This window comes from Callionymus lyra, chromosome 8 (assembly GCF_982586985.1).
Source record: "Callionymus lyra chromosome 8, fCalLyr1.hap1.1, whole genome shotgun sequence".
Lineage (NCBI taxonomy): Eukaryota > Metazoa > Chordata > Actinopteri > Syngnathiformes > Callionymidae > Callionymus > Callionymus lyra.
This window is the reverse complement of record NC_141825.1, coordinates 26,906,221-26,931,005: the sequence shown is the minus strand read 5'-3', so window position 1 is coordinate 26,931,005 and position 24,785 is coordinate 26,906,221. Positions and strand designations below refer to the sequence as shown.

Sequence of the window (24,785 nt, the reverse complement as noted above, 5' to 3'; positions counted from 1 at the left end):
TAGAGTTTTTAACAGTGTTTATTGCCATACTGTATTATAGTCGAGTTTTTAACAGTGTTTATTGCCATACTGTATTATAGTAGAGTGTTTAACAGTTTTTATTGACATACTGTATTATAGTAGAGTTTTTAACAGTGTTTATTGCCATACTGTATAATAGTGGTGTTTTTAAAACGGTTTTTATTTTGTGCTTGATTTTATGTTCTTGTACTTCTCTGTTCTAATGCGCTCTATAAATAACGTCTGGTGAAGTTCATTACCAATGGCTATTAAAAAGGTTGGAAGATTTAAAGGTTGAAACTGATTCCACGGATCTGATGAACACAATGTATTTGATCTTTTATTTTAAATCTAAATTCTTCTGTTACATTGCTGTCATTTCCGGGCCTCGGAATTCACTAAAAAATATTTAAAGTAAATTGTTAATATTTAGTCAATTGTAAATTACTATGACAACTTAAAAATACTATAATTTACCATCAATTAAATTATTAATTCAATAAGATGATCGTATTTAGAATTTTATCCCCGAGAACATTGCGTGACACGCAAACATCTGTATTTTATTCTGAAAGGAACGAGCGGATGTCGCGCTTCTCTACTCTCTAACTTGTCGATCTCGGACGTCACCGAGGCGGCATCATTGATGCCATCTGTGCGTGTGTGTGTGTGTGTGTGTGTGTGTGTGTCTCACCTCCAGCATCCTCACACGCACACGCACCGCCGTCCGCCGGGCTCGTGCTGACGAAGCACCGGGACCCCCTGCCGCCCCCCACCCACTCACGCGCGCGCACAATGGCAGAGGGTCTGAGAGGCGCGCCTGTCACGCACGGACAACAGGTCGCTCGGATAATCCCACCGGATCAGGTCGTGTTTGGGGCGATTAGGGCGCCGCTGTCGGCCTGATGTGTCCGGAGAGACGAGCGGCTGCGCGGCGCCTCGTCCTGCTGGCTGTAGAAGGACGGGACTCTGTGCGCGAGCAGGTGCGTGTGATGACGATGTTCTCTCGATCAGTCTCTCGATCAGTCTCTCGATCAGTCTCTCGATCAGTCTCTCGATCAGTCTCTCGATCAGTCTCTCGATCAGTCTCTCGATCAGTCTCTCGATCAGTCATTTTGGGATTCTAGGGATTCATATTTTTATTGTGACACGAGGAGAAGCAGCAGCAGGGAGTGTATCAGGGGTCTATCAGGGGTCTAGCAGGGGTCTATCAGGGGTCTAGCAGGGGTCTAGCAGGGGTCTATCAGGGAGTCTATCAGGGAGTCTATCAGGGGTGTATCAGGGGGTCTATCAGGGGTCTATCAGGGGGTCTGGCAGGGGTCTATCAGGGGGTCTGGCAGGGGTCTAGCAGGGGTCTATCAGGGGGTCTGGCAGGGGTCTATCAGGGGGTATATCAGGGGTCTATCATGGATCTATCAGGGGGTCTAGCACAGGGTCTATCAGGGATCTATCGGGGGGTCTACCAGGGGTCTAGCAGGGGTCTAGCAGGGGTCTATCAGGGAGTCTATCAGGGGGTCTAACAGGGGAATAGCAGGGGGTCTAGCAGGGGTCTATCATGGGGTCTATCAGGGGGTCTAACAGGGGTATGGCAGAGGGTCTAGCATAGGGTCTAGCAGAGGTCTATCAGGGCGTCTATCAGGGTGTCTATCAGAGGTCTTTTTTCAGGAGGTCTATCAGGGGTCTATCAAGGGCTCTATCATGGGATCTAACAGGGGGTCTAGCAGGTGTCTATCAGGGAGTCTATCAGCGGTCTATAGGGGGGTCTTTCAGAGGTCTATCAGGGGTCTATCAAGGGCTCTATCATGGGATCTAACAGGGGGTCTAGCAGGTGTCTATCAGGGAGTCTATCAGGGGTCTATAAGGGGGTCTTTCAGAGGTCTATCAGGGGTCTATCAGGGGTTTCTATCAGGGGTCTACCAAGTGGTCTATCAGGGAGTCTAGCAGGGGGTCTAGCAGGGGATCTATCAGGGTTCTATCAGGGGGTCTATCAGCGGGTCTAGCAGGGAGTCTATCAGGTGTCTAGCAGAGGGTCTAGCAGGGGCTCTATCAGGGGTCTATCAGGGAGTCTAGCAGGGGTCTATCAGGTAGTCTATCAGGGGGTCTAGCAGGGGTCTAGCAGGGAGTCTAGCAGGGGTCTAGCAGGGAGTGTATCAGGGGCTCTATCAGGGGTCTATCGGGACGTCTAGCAGGGCTCTATCAGGGGTCTATTGGGACGTCTAGCAGGGGTCTATCAGGGTCTCCTTCTACCTCAGATTATAATACACACATGTATCTAATCCCGACGAGTCCACACGACCGTACAGATTACATTAACCATATTAAACCGTGTAATCCTTCACTCTGACCATCACACAGTTGAGTCGTTTCTAATCCAACAGAAAAAATCTACATTTATTTCTAAATGAATAATAGCACGACTTGTGAAGCGGTTCCGGGGTCAACAAGTGAGGAACAATCAGATGTTCCGGCAGATAATCCCTGCATGTCTGCTACAGATGGTGAAGCTCCTCGTCTACAGAAATTACACAAAAATGATAAAAAAAATAAACCAGGCTTGATCCTGTGAATAATCAGACAAAACATGGTGAACTGATGTGAAAATAAACTAATGTTAACATATGGCTTGTGTTTCAAACTCCAGGGGTCTCGTGTACTAAGGGGTTCTACGCACGAAAAACGTGCTGAGACACCTTTCGCGTCAAAGTTCATACGTATTAATACTGAAAACAGCGGTAAAAAGTACATAATTCCAGCAAGGATTTACTAGTCAGGTTGAGATGTTGACATCAGTTACATTAACCATCAATATTGATCATCAATTAACACACAGTAGTCACAAGTGGATATTAAATGATTCACAAACGTATAAATAATATTTTACAGATTTGAATTGGCGTGGAAAGGGACGAACAAGTCTGCGATTAATTCTACATTGATTGGGATGAACAAAGGAAAATTGTCTAAATTCATACATGTGAATATTTTTTTGCTGCACCATTTTCAGTGCTGTGTCTCAAATCGCATACTTCTCTCGCATACTTGTAGTATACTAGAAGTTAGTATCATCAGGATAGTGTACGTACTAACTAGTAACTAATCCTCCACAGATAGTATGTCTCAAATCAAACTCTGCTGCTACAAACTAACAGGAAATGACGCGACAGCTTCTTCTTCTACTACTATTTAAGGATGATTTCAACCAGCTGTAGGAACACTAGCGCCACCTGCTGGCAGCATGTTTTGCAAGTTTGGAAAAATAAATAAAGAAAAAATATGAGAATCGAAATATACGCGAGATATTTAAGCTGGTATCAGCAGCGAAGACGTGTCATCCTGATACTGCTGCTGAAAATACACCTGTACGTATATGAATATATATATATATATATATATATATATATATATATATATATGACGTAACTTCCGTTTAAAACGTCACTAAGATGGAGTCGTTTAGTGTAGAAAGTGTCCATCGATCCATACTCAGTTTTGTGGGCGTTTTAGTGTCAATTGAGTGTGTATGGAGCACTACATTTACATACTAAGAATTGAGACGCACTTACGCACTAAAAATACTAACTTTGAGTACGCTAGTATGCAATTTGAGACACAGCAAAACTTTACCGCTTTTTAGCTAGAACTGGTCTCAAAAATATCCAACAAAGAACTACAATACAAACAACTCACCACCGTCAGTCTAGTAGCATGTCGTCTACTGCTGTGTGATGCTAACGTTGATGCTAACATTGATGCTAACGTTGATGCTAACTTCGATGCTAACAACATGATCTGTATTTGCTCGGTTGTGAGCTTGCAAAATATCGACAGAAGGATCCGAGAGTGTCACTGAAAATATGGTGGCACACCTGGTTCTACTGAAGGTGCGTCTGACAGAGTCCTCGTACCGCTGTTTAGGCTAGTTAGTGTTCATCGATCCATACTCAGTTTTGTGGTCGTTTTAGTGACAGTTTAGTGTGTATGGAGCACTACATAGAATTGAGACGCACTTATGCACTAAAAATACTAACTTTGAGTACACAAGCATGTGATTTGAGACACAGCACTGGATTTCAGTTTCCGGACATATTTAGTAGAAGATCTACAAACTTCTCAGTACATGAGGCTCCTGGTTCTCTTTGGCAAATCGAGCAACTCTTCCTCGCCTACTGTCTGTCGTGTTCGAGCCTCACTCCATCTTTGAAGACATTTATGGTAAAGACTCAACTGGACTCAGAGTATTCGCCTCGGCGTCGGTGAAACGCGATCACTTCAGAGTGTCAGCTCTATTCCTGCCGCTCTTCCAGAATCTTCTCAGCCCAGCTATTTTTAGAGCGCTGGGACTCACCGGTGGAGAGGTCCGGCCAGAGTGGAGTAGGTCACAGAGGACACCAGGGAGCTCGCGGATGCAGAAAGTCTGGAGCGAGAACAGACGGCGAGCGTCGACACTGAGGCGCCGCTGACTCGACTCCGTTTGACGAGCGGCGGTCGTGTTAAGTGGATCACTTCGGCGCTCGCTCTGGTACAGCAGGTACACGACCGGGACGGACTCTGTTGACGTGAACATGGATTCACTGATAAGTCGTGTCCGGGGAGGAGAGTTAGAAGAGTCTCGAGGAGTGATGGAAACAAGAGCATCACAGGGACACACACGTTTGTAAACAAAAGAGATTTGGTGGAGACGGTGGCGGACCAGGAATGTTGGCCATGGATGAAGATGAAGACAATGTTGTTGAACGAGCAAATGAAGATGTGATTGGAGCAGGTTTATTTTTTTAAACCTTGAATAGTTATTAGGTTAGTTTAGGTTAGGTAGAACTTTATTGATCCCTCAGGAGGTCTCCTTCGGGAAATTGTTTTTTTCCAAATTAGACACAGCAGTACAGCAATTTATCATAAAATTTTAAAAAATAAAATAAGAACAATAACAAAGAGAAATAAAGAGAAAGAACAAGATGATACAATCTAAGTCTAAGTCTTATTTTGTTGTATGTAACACAATTTACAACTTACAGAAGAAAATCTGATAGGAAAAGGAAACCAAGAAAGGTTGTTTTTTTCTACTCATCCCCTGTCAGATCGTGGGGGCAGCGTTCAGACTGAAGAGTCCCGAGAGTCTCGGTCTCATCAGCTTCCACCTCAACCGGCTAGAAGGAGCAGAGGTTCGACTTTTGTCTCCAACAAACACAAACACAAGCTTAATCAAGCAGTAGAAGAAGAAAGAAAATAAAAACAAAACAGAAAAAAAGTCCCCAAACTAAAGAAAAATATTTTTTATTTAATCCGATTTAATCTCCAAAATGTAAAAGATTTTCCTGGTCAGAATAAAACTTGTATCTGTGTCGTGGAACTGAGTTAAAAAAGAGCAGGAGATATTTGCGTCTCACGACCTGCACCTGGCTGGAGGTGTTGTGATCTGATGTGGATCCAGTGTAATCCTCTCATCTCAGCAGGAGCCGCTCACTAATCTGATCACCTGTAATTAATCCCACTGCGCTCTCTCTCTCCAGGTGTGAGGACGAGTCGGGATGGGCTTCGCCGCCTGCTTCCGCTACTACTTCCAGCACCCGTGGTCGCGGCTCATCGTGGCCTACCTGGTCACCTTCTTCAACTTCCTCATCTTCGCCGAGGACCCGGTGTCCCACAGCCAGACCGAGGCGCACATGATCGTGGTGGGGAACTGCTTCTCCTTCCTCTTCAACAAGTACCCGGGTCCCGGCTGGACCGCCCTGAAGGTCATCTGCTGGACCTTGGCCATCATCTGTGGACTGTTGGCCGGAAAGTTCTTCTTCCACAGACGCCTCTTTGGTAAGTCCTGGACTTACTGATCCCTGGACCAGGAACCGCTAACTCCTGGTCTGCGTCTCATATCACATACTTCTCTTAGTACACTAGAAGTTAGTATGCATCAGGATAGTGTACGTACTAACTAGTAATTAATCCTCCACAGATAGTATGTCTCAAATCAAACTCTGCTGCTACAAACTAACAGGAAATGACGCGACAGCTTCTTCTTCTACCACTATTTAAGGATGATTTCAACCAGCTGTAGGAACACTAGCGACACCTGCTGGCAGCACGTTTGGTTTCTGTTTACAACGTCACTAAGTTGGAGCCATTTATGGTAGAAAGTGTCCATCGATCCATACTCAGTTTTGTGGGCGTTTTTAGTGACAATTTACAGTGTATGGAGCACTACTGTTAGTTAGATAGGGACACAGGGAAATTTGGCCGGAAAGGACAACGCCCTGGGCGGGAAATTTGCCTTAAAAATATCAATGTTTCTACAGATCAGGGCCTTTTCTCCCGGGGCTATTGAACTGTACAGTTGCTGGGACAAAGTGTCATCTTTCTCCACGAAGCGAAGCATAAGAACCTGTACCGGAAGTGAGGTCGTGTTGGAGCGACGGAACGGACTCCGTGTTTTGATCGTTTTTACTACATTTAACATACTTAGAATTGAGACGCACTTATGCACTAAAAATACTAAGATGAAGTACACAAGTATGTGATTTGAGACACAGCTCTGGTCTGTGACCTGGTTTTGACAGGTTGGACAAATATGGTCTGGGTGTGGCCTTCTGCTAGTATTTATCCAACCCCTTAGAAAGGAAAGTACAATCGAGCATCAGGAAGTCTTTCATGTCTGTTTCTTAAAGTGATAGTTCACCCAAAATTCCAATTTCTAGTTTTCTACTCGCCCTCATGTCGTCTAAAGGTTTAGATTATTTTCAGAGTAATCTGTTCCTTTTTAGAATAATGGCAAAAATGTTTGTTTATTTTAATGTAGCGACTGAGTCATCTTGACTCAAAAATGACACTTAAAAACATCTAAATACTTCAAACTGCTTGTCTGTAACATCCATCTTGTGTTGAAGCATCGACAAGAGGAATCGTTCTAAAAAAAACTTAAATAAGTTTGTATTTTAAGCTCGTCTGTAGCGGAGGTTGTCAGTCTCTCAGCTCCTGCCTGACGTCTTTCCCTATTTAAAGCAGCTCTGGGTAGTTTTGTGAACCTTAATATTTTTGTATTATAATAACTAGTGATGACACATCAACTTAAAAGTAGTTGAATGACTCATATACTGTGACTTGAGGTGTTTTGTGTGATTTTTAACTTAGTTAAAGTTATGTTATTTACAGAGTGAGTCTGCCATTGAATGGCCGGAATTCTGAGCTGTAGGAGAACTCACATTTCTACGACCCTTAAAACTCTTCACTGTCTGCCAGTTTCTTTCAGGATCCATTTTAAAATAATCTTAAGACATTCTTATCTGTGCTTTTCTCTGATTTTCTGGGGCTCATGTCTTTGTCTTATGTATCTTGTCCTTTTATAGTACATCCTTCTAACTGTCTATTGTTTTTCATTGTTTATGCTCTTTGTGACCCTGGTCTAGAAAGATCTTTACAAATTAGAAGTAATTACTTACTAACTTACCAATATTTAATACTTATTGATGAGTGAGTCACTCATCCAAGTCCTCCTCGTCTTCTTGGTTGGATTTATTGTGTTTTTTTTAAAGATTAATAGAATAGATAGAAAGAAATCAAAATCAAGCAACAACATCTGTTTTGCTTTTTTGGTCTCTCTACTATCTCTACTTATCACTTAGTTTGACCTTTGTTTCAATACTCACTTCTGGTCTTAAACAGTCATGTAGACCACCACAGGCTTCACCAGAATCTGTTGAAGTCAGTAGTCAGTATCTCAGGGCCGACCTGGTTGTGATCGGCCTCATCGAAGTTACGTTTTCTCGTCTCTGTGGACGTGATTCAAGATCATAGCCCACCACAGGAGGGGGTCCACTCTCACCACAGGAGGGGGTCCACTCTCACCACAGGAGGGGGAGTCCACTCTCAACACTCCAGGTCATGACGAGAGACGACCTGTCACTCTGCATCTGTGTGAGATCAGGATCCGGCCGGTCTATGTCATCATTTCACCCTCACGTCAACCATCTGATGATGAAAGGATGAAATACTTGTTCTACTTGAATACACCATGTACTGTGTCTTCTTGTATAGACTATTGTATCAGTTTATTTAGTGTCTAAACAAGAAGGATGTGTCTCGCCTGCAGTTCATACTAAACTCTGCAGCCAGAATTCTGAGCCGCTCTAGTAGAAGAACTCACATTTCTCCTTCAAACTCTTCACTGGCTGCTCTAGTAGAAGAACACACATTTCTCCTTCAAACTCTTCACTGGCTGCTCTAGTAGAAGAACTCACATTTCTCCTTCAAACTCTTCACTGGCTGCTCTAGTAGAAGAACTCACATTTCTCCTTCAAACTCTTCACTGGCCGCTCTAGTAGAAGAACTCACATTTCTCCTTCAAACTCTTCACTGGCTGCTCTAGTAGAAGAACTCACATTTCTCCTTCAAACTCTTCACTGGCTGCTCTAGTAGAAGAACTCACATTTCTCCTTCAAACTCTTCACTGGCTGCCAGTTTCTTTCAGGATCATTTTAAAATTAATCTTAAGACATTTTTATTTGTGCTTTTCCCGGACTTTCTGAGACTCCTGCGTTTTCTTATGTATCTTTTTTTAACTGTGTATTGTTTTTGATTGTTAAAGTTCTTTGTGACCCTGGTCTAGAAACATCTTTACAAATAATTATTACTTACTTACTTACCAATATTGTATTGGTAATATAATTGGTACCTTTATATCACAATAAAATTATTTTATCTTACACACTAGTTTCAATATGTATTTATCATTGAGTATGGACATGTATAAAAAACTAGCTGAAGTACAAAAAAAACACAAAAAAATATTTGAGTTAAGATGCAAAGGCAGGTAATTTGGGCAGGTAAAAGGGCACTAGAGTCATTTTTCAGTCGATCACGACAGATTGTGAAAGATGATGCAGACGCTGGTAAGAGCTCAATGAAGGCCAAAAACATCGGAGGACTTGAAACTTTTAAATGTCTGTTAATTATTTAATATTCTGGCTGCTTTTTGGTTTAAAACCTTCCTTGGAGCGACAGAAGAAAATATGCCAAAATAAGGAAGAAGCTAGCAACAATGCTAGTAATGTTCGCTCCATTACTAATAAATCCGTTATTCTTAATGATATTTTCACAAGAGTTAATTTGGATTTATTATGTCTTTTTGAGACTTGGCAGAGAGAGGAAGAGTTTATTCATCTGAACGAACTCTGTCCAGTAGGGAGCGCTGTCCTGGGGAAGCCTCGCCTCTCTGGTCGTGGAGGAGGTCTTGCTACTGTTTTTAGGGAGAGTTGTTCTTGCAAAGTGATTCAGACACAGGAATTCACTTCTTTTTAAAGAGAAAATCTCTCCCCCTTTGTTTGGAACCCCTACTGTCTCTGAGCCCCTCTCCTCCTCTTGGTCCTCCTTCACTGCTGTATCTTTGGGTGATATTTCGGCACTAGTGAACAAGATGAAACCCTCCTCTTGCTCAGATGACGTCCTTCCTTCTGGGCGCAGTTTTAGTGTATCTGCCAATCAAATGAGGTCTGAATCGGCAGATCTGTTGTGTGGAGTCCCTCAAGGTTCTGTTCTGGGTCCTTTATTGTTTTTTCTGTACTTGATTCCCCTCGGTAAAATCATTCAGAGATTTCCAGATGTTTCTTATCACATTTTTGCTGATGACATCCAGCTCTACTGCTCTTTTGATCCAACTGAGCCCCAGAGGCTGAACAGCTTAGTCAATTGTTTGCTAGAAATCAAACAATGAGTGAAAACACTTTACAGCTAAATGTGGACAAACTGAAACTCTGGTGATTGCTCCTGATTATAAGATTCCAGGGTTGAGTCAGTACTTGGGTGACTTAGGTCAGTCTGTCAAACTGAGCCTGAGAAACCTGGGTGTTGTATTTGATAAAGACATGTCTCTTGTTCAACACTGAAGAAAACTGACCAGAAACTGTTTCCTTCAACTGAGAAAAATCTCTAAACTTAGGAAAATGTTGTCGGAACATGATCTGGATCTTATAATCCATGCGTTTGCTTCTTCTCGTCTGGACTATTGTAACAGTTTGTTTTCATGTCTTAACAAGAAGGATGTGTCTCGTCTGCAGTTGATTCAGAACTCTGCAGCGAGAATTCTGACCCGCTCTAGTAGAAGAACTCACATTTCTCCGGTCCTTAAAACTCTTCACTGGCTTCCAGTTTCTTTCAGGATCAACTTTAAAATTCTGGTTCTTACTTTCAGATCTATTCATGGTCAGGCTCCTCCTTACATCACTGATCTGATCCAGACTTACACCCCAGCTCGGGCTCTGAGGTCTGTGGATCAGAATCTACTTATGGTTCCACGCACACGGCTCAGGACCAGAGGAGAGAAATCTTTTCAGGCTGTTGCTCCTAAGCTTTGGAACGATCTTCTCTCTCTTTGCGCTTGATGATCTACTGACTCCTTTAAGAAACATCTTAAGACGTTTCTATTTGTTCAGGCTTTTCCTTGAATTTCTCGAACTCCTGTGTTGTTCTCAGTATTATCTTGATCTTTAAAGTATGTACTTTTCTGAGTATTGTTTTGATTGTTTAAGCGCTTTGTGACCCTGGTCTCGAAAAGCGCTATATAAATAAATATTACTTACTTACTTACTTACTTACAAACGTTTTCTGCCTTTGTGGCCTTCAGAGACGAACAAAAACTAAAACTCATCCTTAGTCAAGAAACAGATCAGTTCATGGGGTCATTTTGAGGTCAAGAAGCTCTGTAGGACCCTGTAGCTCCTTGAGAGAACCAAGCTGACCCAAGTGCCCTCTATAGATACAAGATGAACTTACAATGTCGTGACGTGATTCATCTTGTTTATAGCCTCAATAACAACGTATATATTTTTATTTGTATCATCACTCTTTTAGTTTGTCTCTACTTTGTTTTTCATTCTACAATAACACTTATTATCTCCTTCATGCCCTTAGTAAGAAAAAGTGGTGTGTGGGTTAAAAATTCTTCTCTATTAAAGGAAGGACAGATCATGAAAGATTGACGTTGATTAAAGAGCTGAGCTAAGAGTCATGAAATAGAAGCTCAGTCAGAGATTGGAGAAGATCCAGGATCAAGAGTAGATACAAGATTTACTGAGTAAAAGTTACACAAAGTGTTAAAATAATGAGTAAAAATGGATTTAAAGATCAGTTCAACCATCAGGTGCCGTGAGGATGAATAACTTCTCTCGGGTTCGTCAACACGTAACATGAGTCTGGAGTCCACTCGGGACGATGACCTGAATTCTTAGATTAGAGGAGAACGTCTCCTGAACCTCATGAGTCACGTGACCTCACTGAGCTGACATTCAGTGACACACTGAACGCTTCGGTCCACCAGTCATCGCAGGCTTCGGGAAAGTTTGGAAAGTTCAGGGAAGGATCATGAAGACCTGCTGGTCAGCGAACTCACTGCGATGTTCACTGACCACTAACTGAAGCACTGACTCACGTCCGTGACTTTATCGCTCGACTGCTGGGACACCGTTTCTGATCATCCTTTTTATACACAAATGACTTCATGAATGTATACGTTTGACGGATGACGTTTGATAAAATGAAAGAATAATGTTTCAATTATATTTGAGAGTAATTTCAAGATGTATTTAACAAATGACAAAGAAGAGATAAGGACTTATTCTCACTTGAATCACATGATAAATTCCCTAATTTTAAACATAGATGTTCTTTTTTTTTTATCCAGCTCACCTGTTTAATGATACTTTATCTAACTAGAAATCTTCTTTTAATTTAACTGCTAAAGATATTAAAGCAGCTCTGAGTAGTTTTGTGTACCTTCATATTTTTGTACTACAATAACTAGTGATGATACATCAACTTAAAACTAGTTGAATGACTCGAATACTGTGACTTGAGGTGTTTTGTGTGATTTTTATTTTCACTGTAAAAGTTCTCGATGGTGTGAACATGATACATATCTACTGGTTTGCCACGTTGAGCGAGTGCTCATGGGAAATGTAGTCTCCCGTCGGGCTAAACACTACCACTTTAGTCCACTGGTGTCGCTCCACTACAAATCGCATGGAGCTGCTTTAAGTCATAAACCAATACATTCAATAATATTCTTCTCTATTGCGTGAGATATTAGTGTTTATATCTTGAAACTAGTTGCTGCTACACAGTTCATTAAATAAATTAAGACGAAAAGGTTTCAGGCAAATAGTTAATCTTTGAGGCTAAAACTGGGCATCATTATTTAATTCAAGAAATGACTTAAGAAGTCTAGCCAAAAAAAAACTGAACTAATTTGCACACATGAAGAAAATTAAGCAGAATTTCTAAATATTATTTATATATAATATATATATATATTAGTTTAGAATGAAGCACAAAGTTCCTCCATTAAACCTCACTTCTTCAATGACTTTTTGCTTCCAGGCAACACATTTTATTGTGTTTTCCAAATCCTCAAACCTGAAGGCTTGAAAAATGTTTGAAAGGAAGTGACTAAGAATTTCGACTTTGATTCTTTTTTAAAACTACACACATATAAAATAAGTAGCTACAAGCTAGCATAGCTTCTGTTTGAAGTTTTGTTTTTTTTAATCTAAAGGACTAAATCTAATTTGATGGAAAAGTAACGTTATTATAAGTGATATATTCTGCATAAACGGGCCGTAAAACATCTGACTGTCTGTACTTGAGAAGAGAACACAGAGTTCTTGGTTGCTCAGTTGGTGGAGTGTCACTGGTCATTGTTTCCTGATCTTGATGATGGAGGCCTCCAGGGCGCCATCTGGATTCTGTCATGTGTTATTACTGCTGCGCTCGTGCAGCGGCGCGAGGCCTGCAGTCAGAGCACGTGAGTCGGCAGCGTTTGCTTCTCTTCAACTTATTCACCAGGAAATGATTCCTGTTGGGAACAAACACATTATATAATACGTTTTGTCTCCGTTTGTTCCGTCTGACGGGAGATTGAGAACAAAACTGCTGTTCGTTTGTTCACAGTGTTACTGTGAGAGAGCGCCCACTAGTGGCTCGTGTCTGGTTCATTCGTTATAACAGGTGTCAGGGGCTCCAGGGGCTCCAGGGGCCAAATCCACAAAGCCATTTTAACTCTTCAACTCTAAACTAGTCGATGACTTTCAATCAGTGCATCTTAGCCCGTCGTACTTAATTTGTGCTCATAATAACATCGATATAATGTGTGAGAATCACACGGAATATTCACATGACCCTTATTATAGGCTGTTCATTTCCAGGGCCGATAAATCAATGAGCTTACGTTCATTGAATAGATCTGAAAGTAAGAACCAGAATTTTAAAATGATCCTGAAAGAAACTGGCAGCCAGTGAAGAGTTTGAAGGAGAAATGTGAGTTCTTCTACTAGAGCGGCTCAGAATTCTGGCTGCAGAGATTACAGATTACAGATACAGATTCTGGTTTAGACACTAAATAAAAATAAATTAGTATAAATGACACAAACACATGGATTATAAGATCCAGATCATGTTGTGACAACATTTTCCTGAGTTTAGAGATTTTTCTCAGTTGAAACAGATTCTGGTCTTAAGAAGCAACATTGTATGATAGTTGTGAGAAAAGATAAACCAAAGAGAGAAAGGAAATGTGCTGAATGTGACGGGAAAACGCAAAACACTACAATGAAGTAACACAAACAAATAAGGAAAAATAAAGATAAAATCTAAGTTTTATCATATTTAATTTAAAGGTTTGTTGTCATTTATTTATATATAAATATATATATTTTTTATGTCCTTAAACGAATAACTTTAGAATATTGTTTTTTGTTTATATTATTATGTTAACATATATATATATATTTTTTTGTTCAGTTTAAATTCATAATTTATGTATTGTCGATTATTTATTACATTTTGTTGGTTATTTATTTTCTTGAGAGTCATAATTAATGTCCTTTCAACAGTATTCATGTTTTGCATCGTGGGTCAGAGAGAACACAATTGAATTAATGCTGTCTTAATACATGCATGTTTGACAATAAAAGAACTTGACTTGATAAACGTATCATGAATAATAGAACAACATCAAAATAGTCCAAAACATTTCCATACGGTCAGTTTTATAGTTAAAGTCTGACATCATGAGCTGCATGACTTCAGTTGAGGGCCCTCACGGGGCCTCGCTGAGCTCAGGTCAGTTTCAGACTCTTCAGGATTAAACCGAGTCAATTTGACTTGTTTAATATTGTCGTAACATCTTTGGATTTCATCAGAAACCTGCGGATCATTTGAGGGTCACTTGACGAGTCCTTCTCATCGATCTGTTGTTCAGGGAGAGTGTTTTCAGCCACAGAGCCAAAGTGGACGCTGATGAATCGGGTCTTGCGGAGCCGAGAGAGATGTTTACCTGAACCGTGCGCCCCACTATAAATATCCCTCCCCCCGGTGCGCCCCCCCCCCCCCCGCTGAGGGAGGTGTCACTTTCCACCCGTGATTTATCGTGGGTCCAGCAGCTCCGGGTCTGGTCGTGGCTCCGAGAGAGTCCTGAACGCAGCGTGATGGATGAGTGTGTGCTGAGAGCCCCTCTCTCCGAGGACCTCACGTATGCTCTCCGAAGACCTCCTCCCTCCGTGGACGAGACGACCGTCCACGGAGACGTCTTTTCTTTCCTTCGGTCGATGACGTCCTAATGCGTCGTCGGCTGCTGTGACGTGTCACTGTGTTTGTGTCTAAGGGTCGGAGGTCGGAGGTCAAGATGGCCCGCAGAGACCAGCTATTTATAGACGTGGATCGATGCAGAGCCACAGAATCAGCACTTCTGCTTTCAAAAGGTCATTGTTCGCCTCGAGAAACCGGTGACCTGATGAGATGTGTGGGGACGGGATCTAGACCGCCTTGACCTCGACAGCACATCCTGCTCCACGTCTGTGTTTGGTCTGCTTTAGTGACAGCGTTTGACTTTTCCAATCGTTGTGTCTCCTCCAGGGTTGATCTGAGCACCTGAGCAGGTCTTCAAGAGAGGGTTTCAGTGAAGGTACTTAGTGTTCGCTACTCATAAGATCGTGATAGTGTTACATCCAAAATGTGATTTTACTTGAGTTAGGAGGCTTGTTGGGCAGATTATCATTTTGAAGGGTTCATTCGTGAACAATATGACGTTCAGTTTCAGATGTTTACACACAAAACCGCTAAAAAAACCTGGGAAAATGGCGTGTTACTGTTCATTTTACAGTTCTTACCATGTTATTAAGTTGATACATCTATAATAAGACATCCTTTATCTTCCATTTCCACTGTTATTACACAGTCAAAGACATATCTTGAGGGCCTTATATGAACTACTATAAAGTTCCTTCGCTCTGGGATCACGGATCCGGTTTTGAAACATGTTTTTGTGACTATTGTGGTGTAATTCTTACTCCTGCAGCTAGATGGAGACATTCGTCGCAGGTCGACGCTCAACGCAAAGAAATAAAGATCTGAAACCGTGGACTTAACAATAAAAATCTACATTATTGGTGTATTATAAGACTTCCCATAATAAAATAGAGTAGTTTAAACTATAGACAAAAAGTGTGTTTCGCCTGTTCATTTTATGTGGAATTGTAATGTGCACGTTTGTTGGATATAAAAGTGTAATATCTTTGCTTAAACACCCTGAATATATTATACAAATGTCTTGATACTTGATGCTTGATCCAGGGATCACCTGTAAGCAGCAAACAACGAGCTTTTAAATCTAAATATAGACAAACACGCGATAGAATGGATCGCGGTTAATTTAGTTGCATATTGGCTACAATTAAATGTGACACAAACACTGACAAAATAAGTGTGTTCTCATCACGTCAAACACACATCAACACACACCTCCTGAAATCGATGGACTGATTCCTCGTGACACCCAAATCTTCTCCACATGGATTTATCTTCATGAAGTCCTCATTCATCTTCATCTTCATCTCTAAAGGTCGCGGCTCGTATATATATATATATATATATATCGATTGTTGTCCACATGTGTCTGATCCTGGACTGATGTCCTCACAGGTCGATATCTGCGCCTGAAGATGTTCCGGGAGGACCACGGCTCGTGGATGACCATGTTCTTCAGCACCATCCTCTTCCTCTTCATCTTCTCGCACATCTACAACATCTTCTTGCTGGTGGCCGGGAACATGGGGTAAGATGTTCAACTATTTGACCTCGGAGTGTGTGTGTGTCATGATCTCACACACACACACACACACACCCTGTTGCTCCTACGCTTTGGAACCATCTCTGTGTTTGATGATCTACTGACTCCTTCAAGAAACATCTGTGTTTGATGATCTACTGACTCCTTCAAGACACATCTTAAGATGTTTTTATTTGTTCAGGCTTTTCCTTTATTTTCTGGAACTCCTGTTGTGTTCTCAGTTTTATCTTGACCTTTAAAATAAATATTTTATTGAATATTGTTTTGATTGTTTAGGCGCTTTGTGACCCTGGTCTGGAAAAGTTCTATATAAATATAAATTACTTAATTACACCCCGGGCACACAACGGTAATGTGACGTAATACCGCTCTTGGAGCGCCAGATGGCGGTGTTGTACAGCTTTTTCTCCCTCCACTTGTTCTCCTCCTGTTGGCATCAGCTCCACGTGGACCTTCTGCCAACAACCATTAATGTTCTAGTCTCTGCCCAAGCACTTGCCACTGCCAGGACTCCGACTCTTCTCACAGCCGATGTTGCGATGACCTCTGTTCCTCTACCAGCCTAGACCTGAAACCCCGTCCGCCCCCTGCTGGGCGTCCTCTGTGAGGGACCTTCTTTGTGGCGGTTCCTCTCGTGGGAACTCACGAGGGTTTTGTTTCCCTTCTGAAGGAAGCATCTGTGCCAAGAGAAGGTTCAGTCGTGATAGTTGGAGCAGGATCGGGGGCGTAGAGTTTAGTGGAAGCAAAAACAAGCTTGTGTAGGATGTCGGTACTTCAGTGACCCAGAGGAACCCAGATGATCGGCTGATGGTGCTTTTAAAATCAATGTAGATGTTCTTCTCAAGAACAGCTTCAATGTCTTACGAGCAACACGTCTCAGGCAGCATCTGTAGTATTTGAAACCAAACAAGTCGTCACAGTGACTTGAGAAATGGTGGCGTCTTGTTGCAAAGTCACGTTTGTTTTTAGTCCAACTATCCAAAATAAATATATATTTTTAAAGTCGAACAAAGCTAAAACAGTATTATCTTGATTGACACCTGACTGTATGATGTACATCAGTGATGGCGAAGTCACGCTTGTTCATAACTCAGCTCTTTTTTTATGGGGGTTTGGGAGTCGTTGTCAAAGACAAACCAGTGATAAATGCTACGCGATGCTTCGTTCTGCAGCTGTTGGATTTGACTCTCATGACCTTCACATATTTCATATCTCATCTGTTATCAAAAGTAAGAAATGCGAATGTTGCCTTGAAAAAATGATTCAGGACAGTTGAAGCTAGCGTTAGCAATAGAGCTTAGAAGTCCTCATAAGTCAATCTTTTTGTTGTATGAATATTTCCGTACGATATTAAAACAATGGTGACATTGAACAATACTCATTTATTTTTCCCGGAGATTCTCTTTCAAACGTGTTTCTGCTATTCCTGTCCATCAAGTGTTCTTAAATCTACAAAACAATACTTGGTGAAGTTATTACAGATGTTTATTCATTCAAAAGTGACGCTGAATCTTAACCAAATCATCCAAAGACATAAACATAGACATATATACATAGAAATTGACTGCTGCCGCACACTAGAGTGGTGTGTGTACAGGGCGGCCATCTTGGTACAGTGTCACTCACTCCTACAGTGCAGTACGTCTGTAGAGGAATGATGTGTTTACACTATAAAAGTGATCATAAATTAATTGTTATTTGTCAAGTTATTTTCACAGGGTTTGTTTGCTAGATAGACAGACAGACATAAATAAAAAAATAAAAAAATAACCCAGAAAACATTCAGGTCTTTATTGCTTGAAGTTCTATTGCATTTGAGTTTATTCTTCTTAATACAGAAGTTCTTATTTGTCAACAACTTTGTGGTTGTTTTTCAGAACATTAATTTCAAACGACAGCTTCTATGTCCAGGAACTATCCAAGGTCTCGCCATAGTTGATAAATATTTTTGATTATTATTATCCACCAGCCTGTATCATAGCTACATGTATGACGATTTGAACCAAACCGTTTGAAAATCGCTCCAAAATTCAGCGAATAATTGTATTTTAAAATTGAGAAGTATGGCGTTCCATAAGTGCCAAAAATCTGACTATGTCTATTGACCACCTGTTGTGTCGTCATATAGAGAAGAACCTCCTTCACTGTAGTTGTTAATGCTGCCTCTGATGACACTGAACCAAGATGGCGGCGCTTTATACACATCCGTCTACAGTTAATGTGGCGTCTATGTATACATGTCTATCTATATATGTCTATGTATTCATGTCTATCTATATATGTCTATGTATACATGTCTATCTATATATGTCTATGTATATATGTCTATGTATATATGTCTATGTATATATGTCTTTGTATATATGTCTATGTATATATGTCTTTGTATATATGTCTATGTATATATGTCTATGTATATATGTCTATGTATATATGTCTTTGTATATATGTCTATGTATATATGTCTATGTATATATGTCTATGTATATATGTCTTTGTATATATGTCTATGTATATATGTCTATGTATATATGTCTTTGTATACATGTCTATGAAATCACCAACTTGAATCCAGAAACCTTTCGATGCTCCAAGATGGTGAAGAACCATCGCTCAGATCATTTCAACAATGGTTGGCAACAGAAAGTTCAGAGGTCATAGCGCCACCTGTCGCGAGGTCACATCATTCAATAGTTCAACTGCCTGTTGCATTAACACGACAACAAGTGATAGATTTCAAAACCCTTGTGTTGGTAGAAGAGTTGAGACGACATCATCACAGCCCTGAAAGAAACTGTCAGCCAGTGAAGAGTTTGAAGGAGAAATGTGAGTTCTTCTACTAGAGCGGCTCAGAATTCTGGCTGCAGAGTTTTGTATGAACTGCAGGCGAGACAAATCCTTCTTGTTTAGACACAAAATAAACCGTTACAATAGTGTCAACGACACAAACACATGGAGAGAGGGGGAAGAGGGTCCAGAGGGGGAATCTTCTGATTCTGTCGCCATGTTTGACCCAACGAGTCAATCTTGAATCCATTGGTCAACATGTGCAAGAAGCACAGTTACTGACAGTCTACACATCGGAAAGGTGGATAGAATGTATTTGGAGTATACTTAATTACACACATAACTCATTACGTAACTCAGTAATACAGTCATACACGCAGTGGCTTCTGGCCCATAGGGGGTGCTGGGGCGCCATATACTTGTTACTACACTATCACAACACCAGAGTCAAGTACTGGACAATACTACACATATATACTTGTTACTACACTATCACAACACCAGAGTCAAGTACTGGACAATACTACACATATATACTTGTTACTACACTATCACAACACCAGAGTCAAGTACTGGACAATACTACACATATATACTTGTTACTACACTATCACAACACCAGAGTCAAGTACTGGACAATACTTCACGTATATACTTGTTACTACACTATCACAACACCAGAGTCAAGTACTGGACAATACTACACATATATACTTGTTATTACACTATCACAACACCAGAGTCAAGTACTGGACAATACTTCACGTATATACTTGTTACTACACTATCACAACACCAGAGTCAAGTACTGGACAATACTTCACGTATATACTTGTTACTACACTATCACAACAGCAGAGTCAAGTACTGGACAATACTACACATATATACTTGTTACTACACTATCACAACAGCAGAGTCAAGTACTCGACAATACTACACATATTAACTCGTTAGGTTGGTTAGTTCAGTTGTTAGTTCGCTGCACTTCTTTGGAAGTTTGAGAACGTAAAATTTTACCGGTTCGAGTCACTCTCCCGAACATTTACTTACTATTAATGTGTTGATTTGTACATGTAATATATAGTATGGGAGGGGGATGTACTGGAAAAGAGCCCCACCTAAAGTATTTTTCACCAGTCGCCACTGCACACACGTTGCCACAAACGTACGACACTCAACACACGGTGTGTAGTTCAGGCTCAGCTATCATGTGCAGACGAGCTCTTTAGAATGGAACGTGTCCCAGCTGTCGTCTTAAGACACCTCCACACACCGGAGGAAGCGTCTGAGCTTCTGGGTCAGTTATCAGCGTGTTACCTGGCCCGTGTCACGGCAGGGATTGGAATCTGGTCCGTCCCGGGGGAGCGTGTTCTCCACATCTGGCCCATTTGCATTTTAATGTAAGTGTCAGATTAGGGAGGCGGTGTTTGTGCGGGAGCAGAGGAGCGCGACCGTCCGGGGAGTCGTGATCGAGTCCTGTTGTGATGCCTGGTCCTGAGCCTCCGTCCCGAGCCACCGTCCCGAGCCACCGTCCCGAGCCACCGTCCCGAGCCACCGTCCCGAGCCTCCGTCCCGAGCCTCCGTCCCGAGCCACCGTCCCGAGCCACCGTCCCGAGCCACCGTCCCGAGCCACCGTCCCGAGCCACCGTCCCGAGCCACCGTCCCGAGCCACCGTCCCGAGCCACCGCCCCGAGCCTCCGTCCCGAGCCACCGTCCCGAGCCTCCGTCCCGAGCCACCGTCCCGAGCCACCGTCCCGAGCCACCGTCCCGAGCCTCCGTCCCGAGCCTCCGTCCCGAGCCACCGTCCCGAGCCACCGTCCCGAGCCACCGTCCCGAGCCTCCGTCCCGAGCCTCCGTCCCGAGCCACCGTCCCGAGCCACCGTCGATCCCTCATCAGAGCCGGTGATTGAATTAAGACGAGCCGAAGCTCTGTTCGCTCATTAATCACCACTAATCCCGGGGAGGAGGAGAGAAACCTTCTTCTTGTGACGCCGACCGTGTTGAACGGCTATAAAACAAGTCGTTCAACATCGTCAGTGATTCACCGTCCACTGATCCGGACGAGCCTCCAGAACCGAGGTCCACGAAACTCCTTCAGTCGCTGCCAAGTATCACTTTTTAGGGTCACACAATACACACATATACAGTATACTTGTTACTACACTATCACAAAACCAGAGTCAAGTACTGGACAATAATACACATATATACTTGTTACTACACTATCATAACACCAGAGTCAAGTACTGGACAATAATACACATTTATACTTGTTACTACACTATCATAACACCAGAGTCAAGTACTGGACAATACTACAAATATATACTTGTTACTACACTATCACAACACCAGAGTCAAGTACTGGACAATACTACACATATATACTTGTTACTACACTATCACAACACCAGAGTCAAGTACTCCACAATACTACACATATATACTTGTTACTACACTATCACAACACCAGAGTCAAGTACTGGACAATACTACACATATATACTTGTTACTACACTATCACAACACCAGAGTCAAGTACTCCACAATACTACACATATATCCTTGTTACTACACTATCACAACACCAGAGTCAAGTACTGGACAATACTACACATATATTCTTGTTACTACACTATCACAACACCAGAGTCAAGTACTCCACAATACTACACATATATCCTTGTTACTACACTATCACAACACCAGAGTCAAGTACTTCACAATACTACACATATATACTTGTTACTACACTATCACAACACCAGAGTCAAGTACTCCACAATACTACACATATATACTTGTTACTACACTATCACAACACCAGAGTCAAGTACTCCACAATACTACACATATATACTTGTTACTACACTATCACAACACCAGAGTCAAGTACTGGACAATACTACACATATATACTTGTTACTACGCTATCACAACACCAGAGTCAAGTACTGGACAATACTACACATATATCCTTGTTCTTACAGTATTGCAATACATTCCATTGTAACTGTTGTTTCTGATAAATATCATTTTGTCAGATTCTTGCCAATACACACCTCTAGTTGTAACATAGGTCTTAATATGTGGGTCTAAAGTTGTACAGTGTGAGCTGTTGAATTGTGTGATTGTTGGAAGATCTGTGTTCATCATGGAAACAGCAGCAGAGATTAAAATCCCCAGAAACAGAAACAAAATGAAAGCAATCGTTATTAATCTAATCTATGATTTGGTGAAATTGCATTTGGATCTTGTTTCTATTAAGGTCGTGTTGAGCACAGAAAACACACCAGGTTTGTCTCTAGGAAGATGGATGTATAAATATATATAAATATGCTAACACGCTAATATAGCATCAACATGTTTCTCACACGACATGACAAGAAAATATTGTGTCGCAACATCTTTTCTTACCCTGATCATTAAACGACGCATGTGTCAAAACATTTATTCAAATCGCTTCCATTAAACACCTTTAAATACACAAGTGCTGACACATTTCAGAGTCAAGTGTTACACACTTTTAGTTTAAACGTGACACACACAAGCACATTCTAAAGATACACACATTATAAAGGTAGTCGCTAGAATGATTTCCTCTCTTTTTTTGTGGTTATGCTACACAAGTCACTGTAATGCAACAGAACATTTGATACAATTCATATATAACACAACATATTGTGTTGAATATAGTGATACGTGGATTGATTATAATAAAATATCTGTAATTAACTTTTCAACTTAATGAAATAAAAACCTCAAATAACACAGCACTGCGAAAAACAACTGGAATGGACAATATAACAGATGATTATAAATTAAATTCTAGTGCAAAAGTCTAAAGAAACTGACGACACCAACAGTACATGTAAACATATCATTTGCACTTTTAAATACAAGATAAAAACACTGTCGTCTCTGTTCGCTTTTGTTTCTGCTGCCACCTACTGTACAGTCGGTGCAATCTCAGTGTCGTTTTGAATCGAAAGAGTTCAGCCATTTTTTCAAGGTCGCGTCCGTCGACCTTCTTCTTTAGTTTACCAACCTAGTGACCACAGGTGTTAGTGGAGAGCTTTGTCCTTTGGCTCAGCTCTTTTTTCACCTCACGACTTTCCTGTTTCCTTCGCTCATGAACAAGACCCTGAGGTCTCTCTCCACCTGAATGATGAAAAAAATAGACATTTCAAGGACCGTGTTCAAACGTAGCAGAACCAAACATCTTTTCGTGGGTGAACGTTTCTGAAGACACGTCCTGATGATGTCATATCTCCTCGTCACGGGCTCGCTCAGGCGTGTGAATTCACCAGTTGCTGGAATTACATCAGCTTAGAGACGAATAACAACCAGCAATCCACCGCTGCAGATCCTGGCAGACAAATCCCTAATCCTCGCACAATGCTGATGAATCCCACTCTCGGCGCATCACGTGACCCTCCTTCACCCGTGATTGACAGCCCAATAGTCTCCTTCTCTTCCCACCATCGACCATTGAAGCTTCTGGAACACTCTTGAATACACAAAGACTGCAGGAGTGAATGGATGCTCCGAGGAATCGAACCTGCAGGCAACTCATTTACACACACAAAACACTGACGCACAAACAACAACACATCTATACATACCAGCGGACTCGCACCGTTACACACAATTGGGCAGATGGCACATTCACTGGAACGTAATTGCTACACACATGTTCTATGTTTATATGTTCAGGCATGTACATGTACATACTGGTATACACACTCATTCACACAGGGATGAACACACACATGCTGGTGCAGACACATTATTTATACACTTAAATATCACATTTTTGTCACAATACTAAATCTATATTCAACAGAAACCATTTTTTTAAATTAACAATAACACAATAACATTGTATTTCTCACGAATAAAAGTGTATCTTCATACAAATAAAGACACTGTTTGAGTTCAGTGAGATACTGTTGACCAGTGTTTACTCTGATATGACAGTTAAAACCCAATATATCGTTGGTACTACAGTATCTCATCATATCGCAATATATCGAGCCAGATTTTTGTAAATACACACACCTACTTATCTGTATCTACAAACAATGTGCTAACAAACATTTTTACACACGGAAATGCTGCTTGACGCAAACATGACACACACACACACACACACACACACACACACACACACACACACAATAGAATATGTACATTAAAAGCATTTAAAGCAGCTCTGGGTAGTTTTGTGTACCTTAATATTTACATTTAATTGCTTTATAATCTTCGGCTCTACAATGAAACCTGGCATCTTTTTCACTGAGAGCGCCATCTAGTGGCCTTTGAAACTGTATTGTGATACAGCATAAACTGCTTCATGTCACTGCTATATAAGGTAAGGTAAGGTAAAACTTTATCGATCCCTCAGGAGGTCTCCTTCGGGAAATTGTTTATATATGTGTATAGTTACACACACAAACAAACACACCTATATATACACACTTCAATTATAAACATGACTCCAACACTCTCGTACACACAACACTTGCTGATATACAGTTAGTGTGACTAGAGTTGGTGTTAGTTTTTAATTCAGCTGGAGTTTGGCTCCGTCCCTCGACCCTACGACCCTGGCTAACAGGTCTGCAGACAATAGAATTCGTCTTCTACTGATTCTTTATTTCTTCTGTTCACTGATCATAACCACCACGGACGGCAGTGAAATAAAGGTGTTCAGAGACAAGTGTGACAGCAGGTGGCGCTCTGAGATTAGGGCTATAAATACAGAGTACTTACTGGACCAGAACCACCAGATGACGGATCAGTATTATTGCGTCTGAGATATTGCCCGCTGGTCGAATCCTGCTGCTCCTGGACCAGAGGATCGACCAGGGATCAGCCGGAGCTCACTGTA

General features: G+C 41.5%; 1 protein-coding gene across 1 annotated transcript in view; it reads left to right on the top strand.

The window, feature by feature from the left end:
• The first annotated feature begins 700 nt into the window (after positions 1–700).
• tmem117 (transmembrane protein 117) overlaps positions 701–24,785 on the top strand; it is a 40,143-nt gene continuing 16,058 nt past the window's right edge. The window contains exons 1-3 of the mRNA XM_087797989.1: positions 701–983; positions 5,508–5,805; positions 15,955–16,087. Coding sequence (XP_087654115.1) covers positions 5,526–5,805; positions 15,955–16,087 — 413 coding nt within the window. The 5' untranslated portion in view covers positions 701–983; positions 5,508–5,525. The remainder of the gene's footprint in view (positions 984–5,507; positions 5,806–15,954; positions 16,088–24,785) is intronic.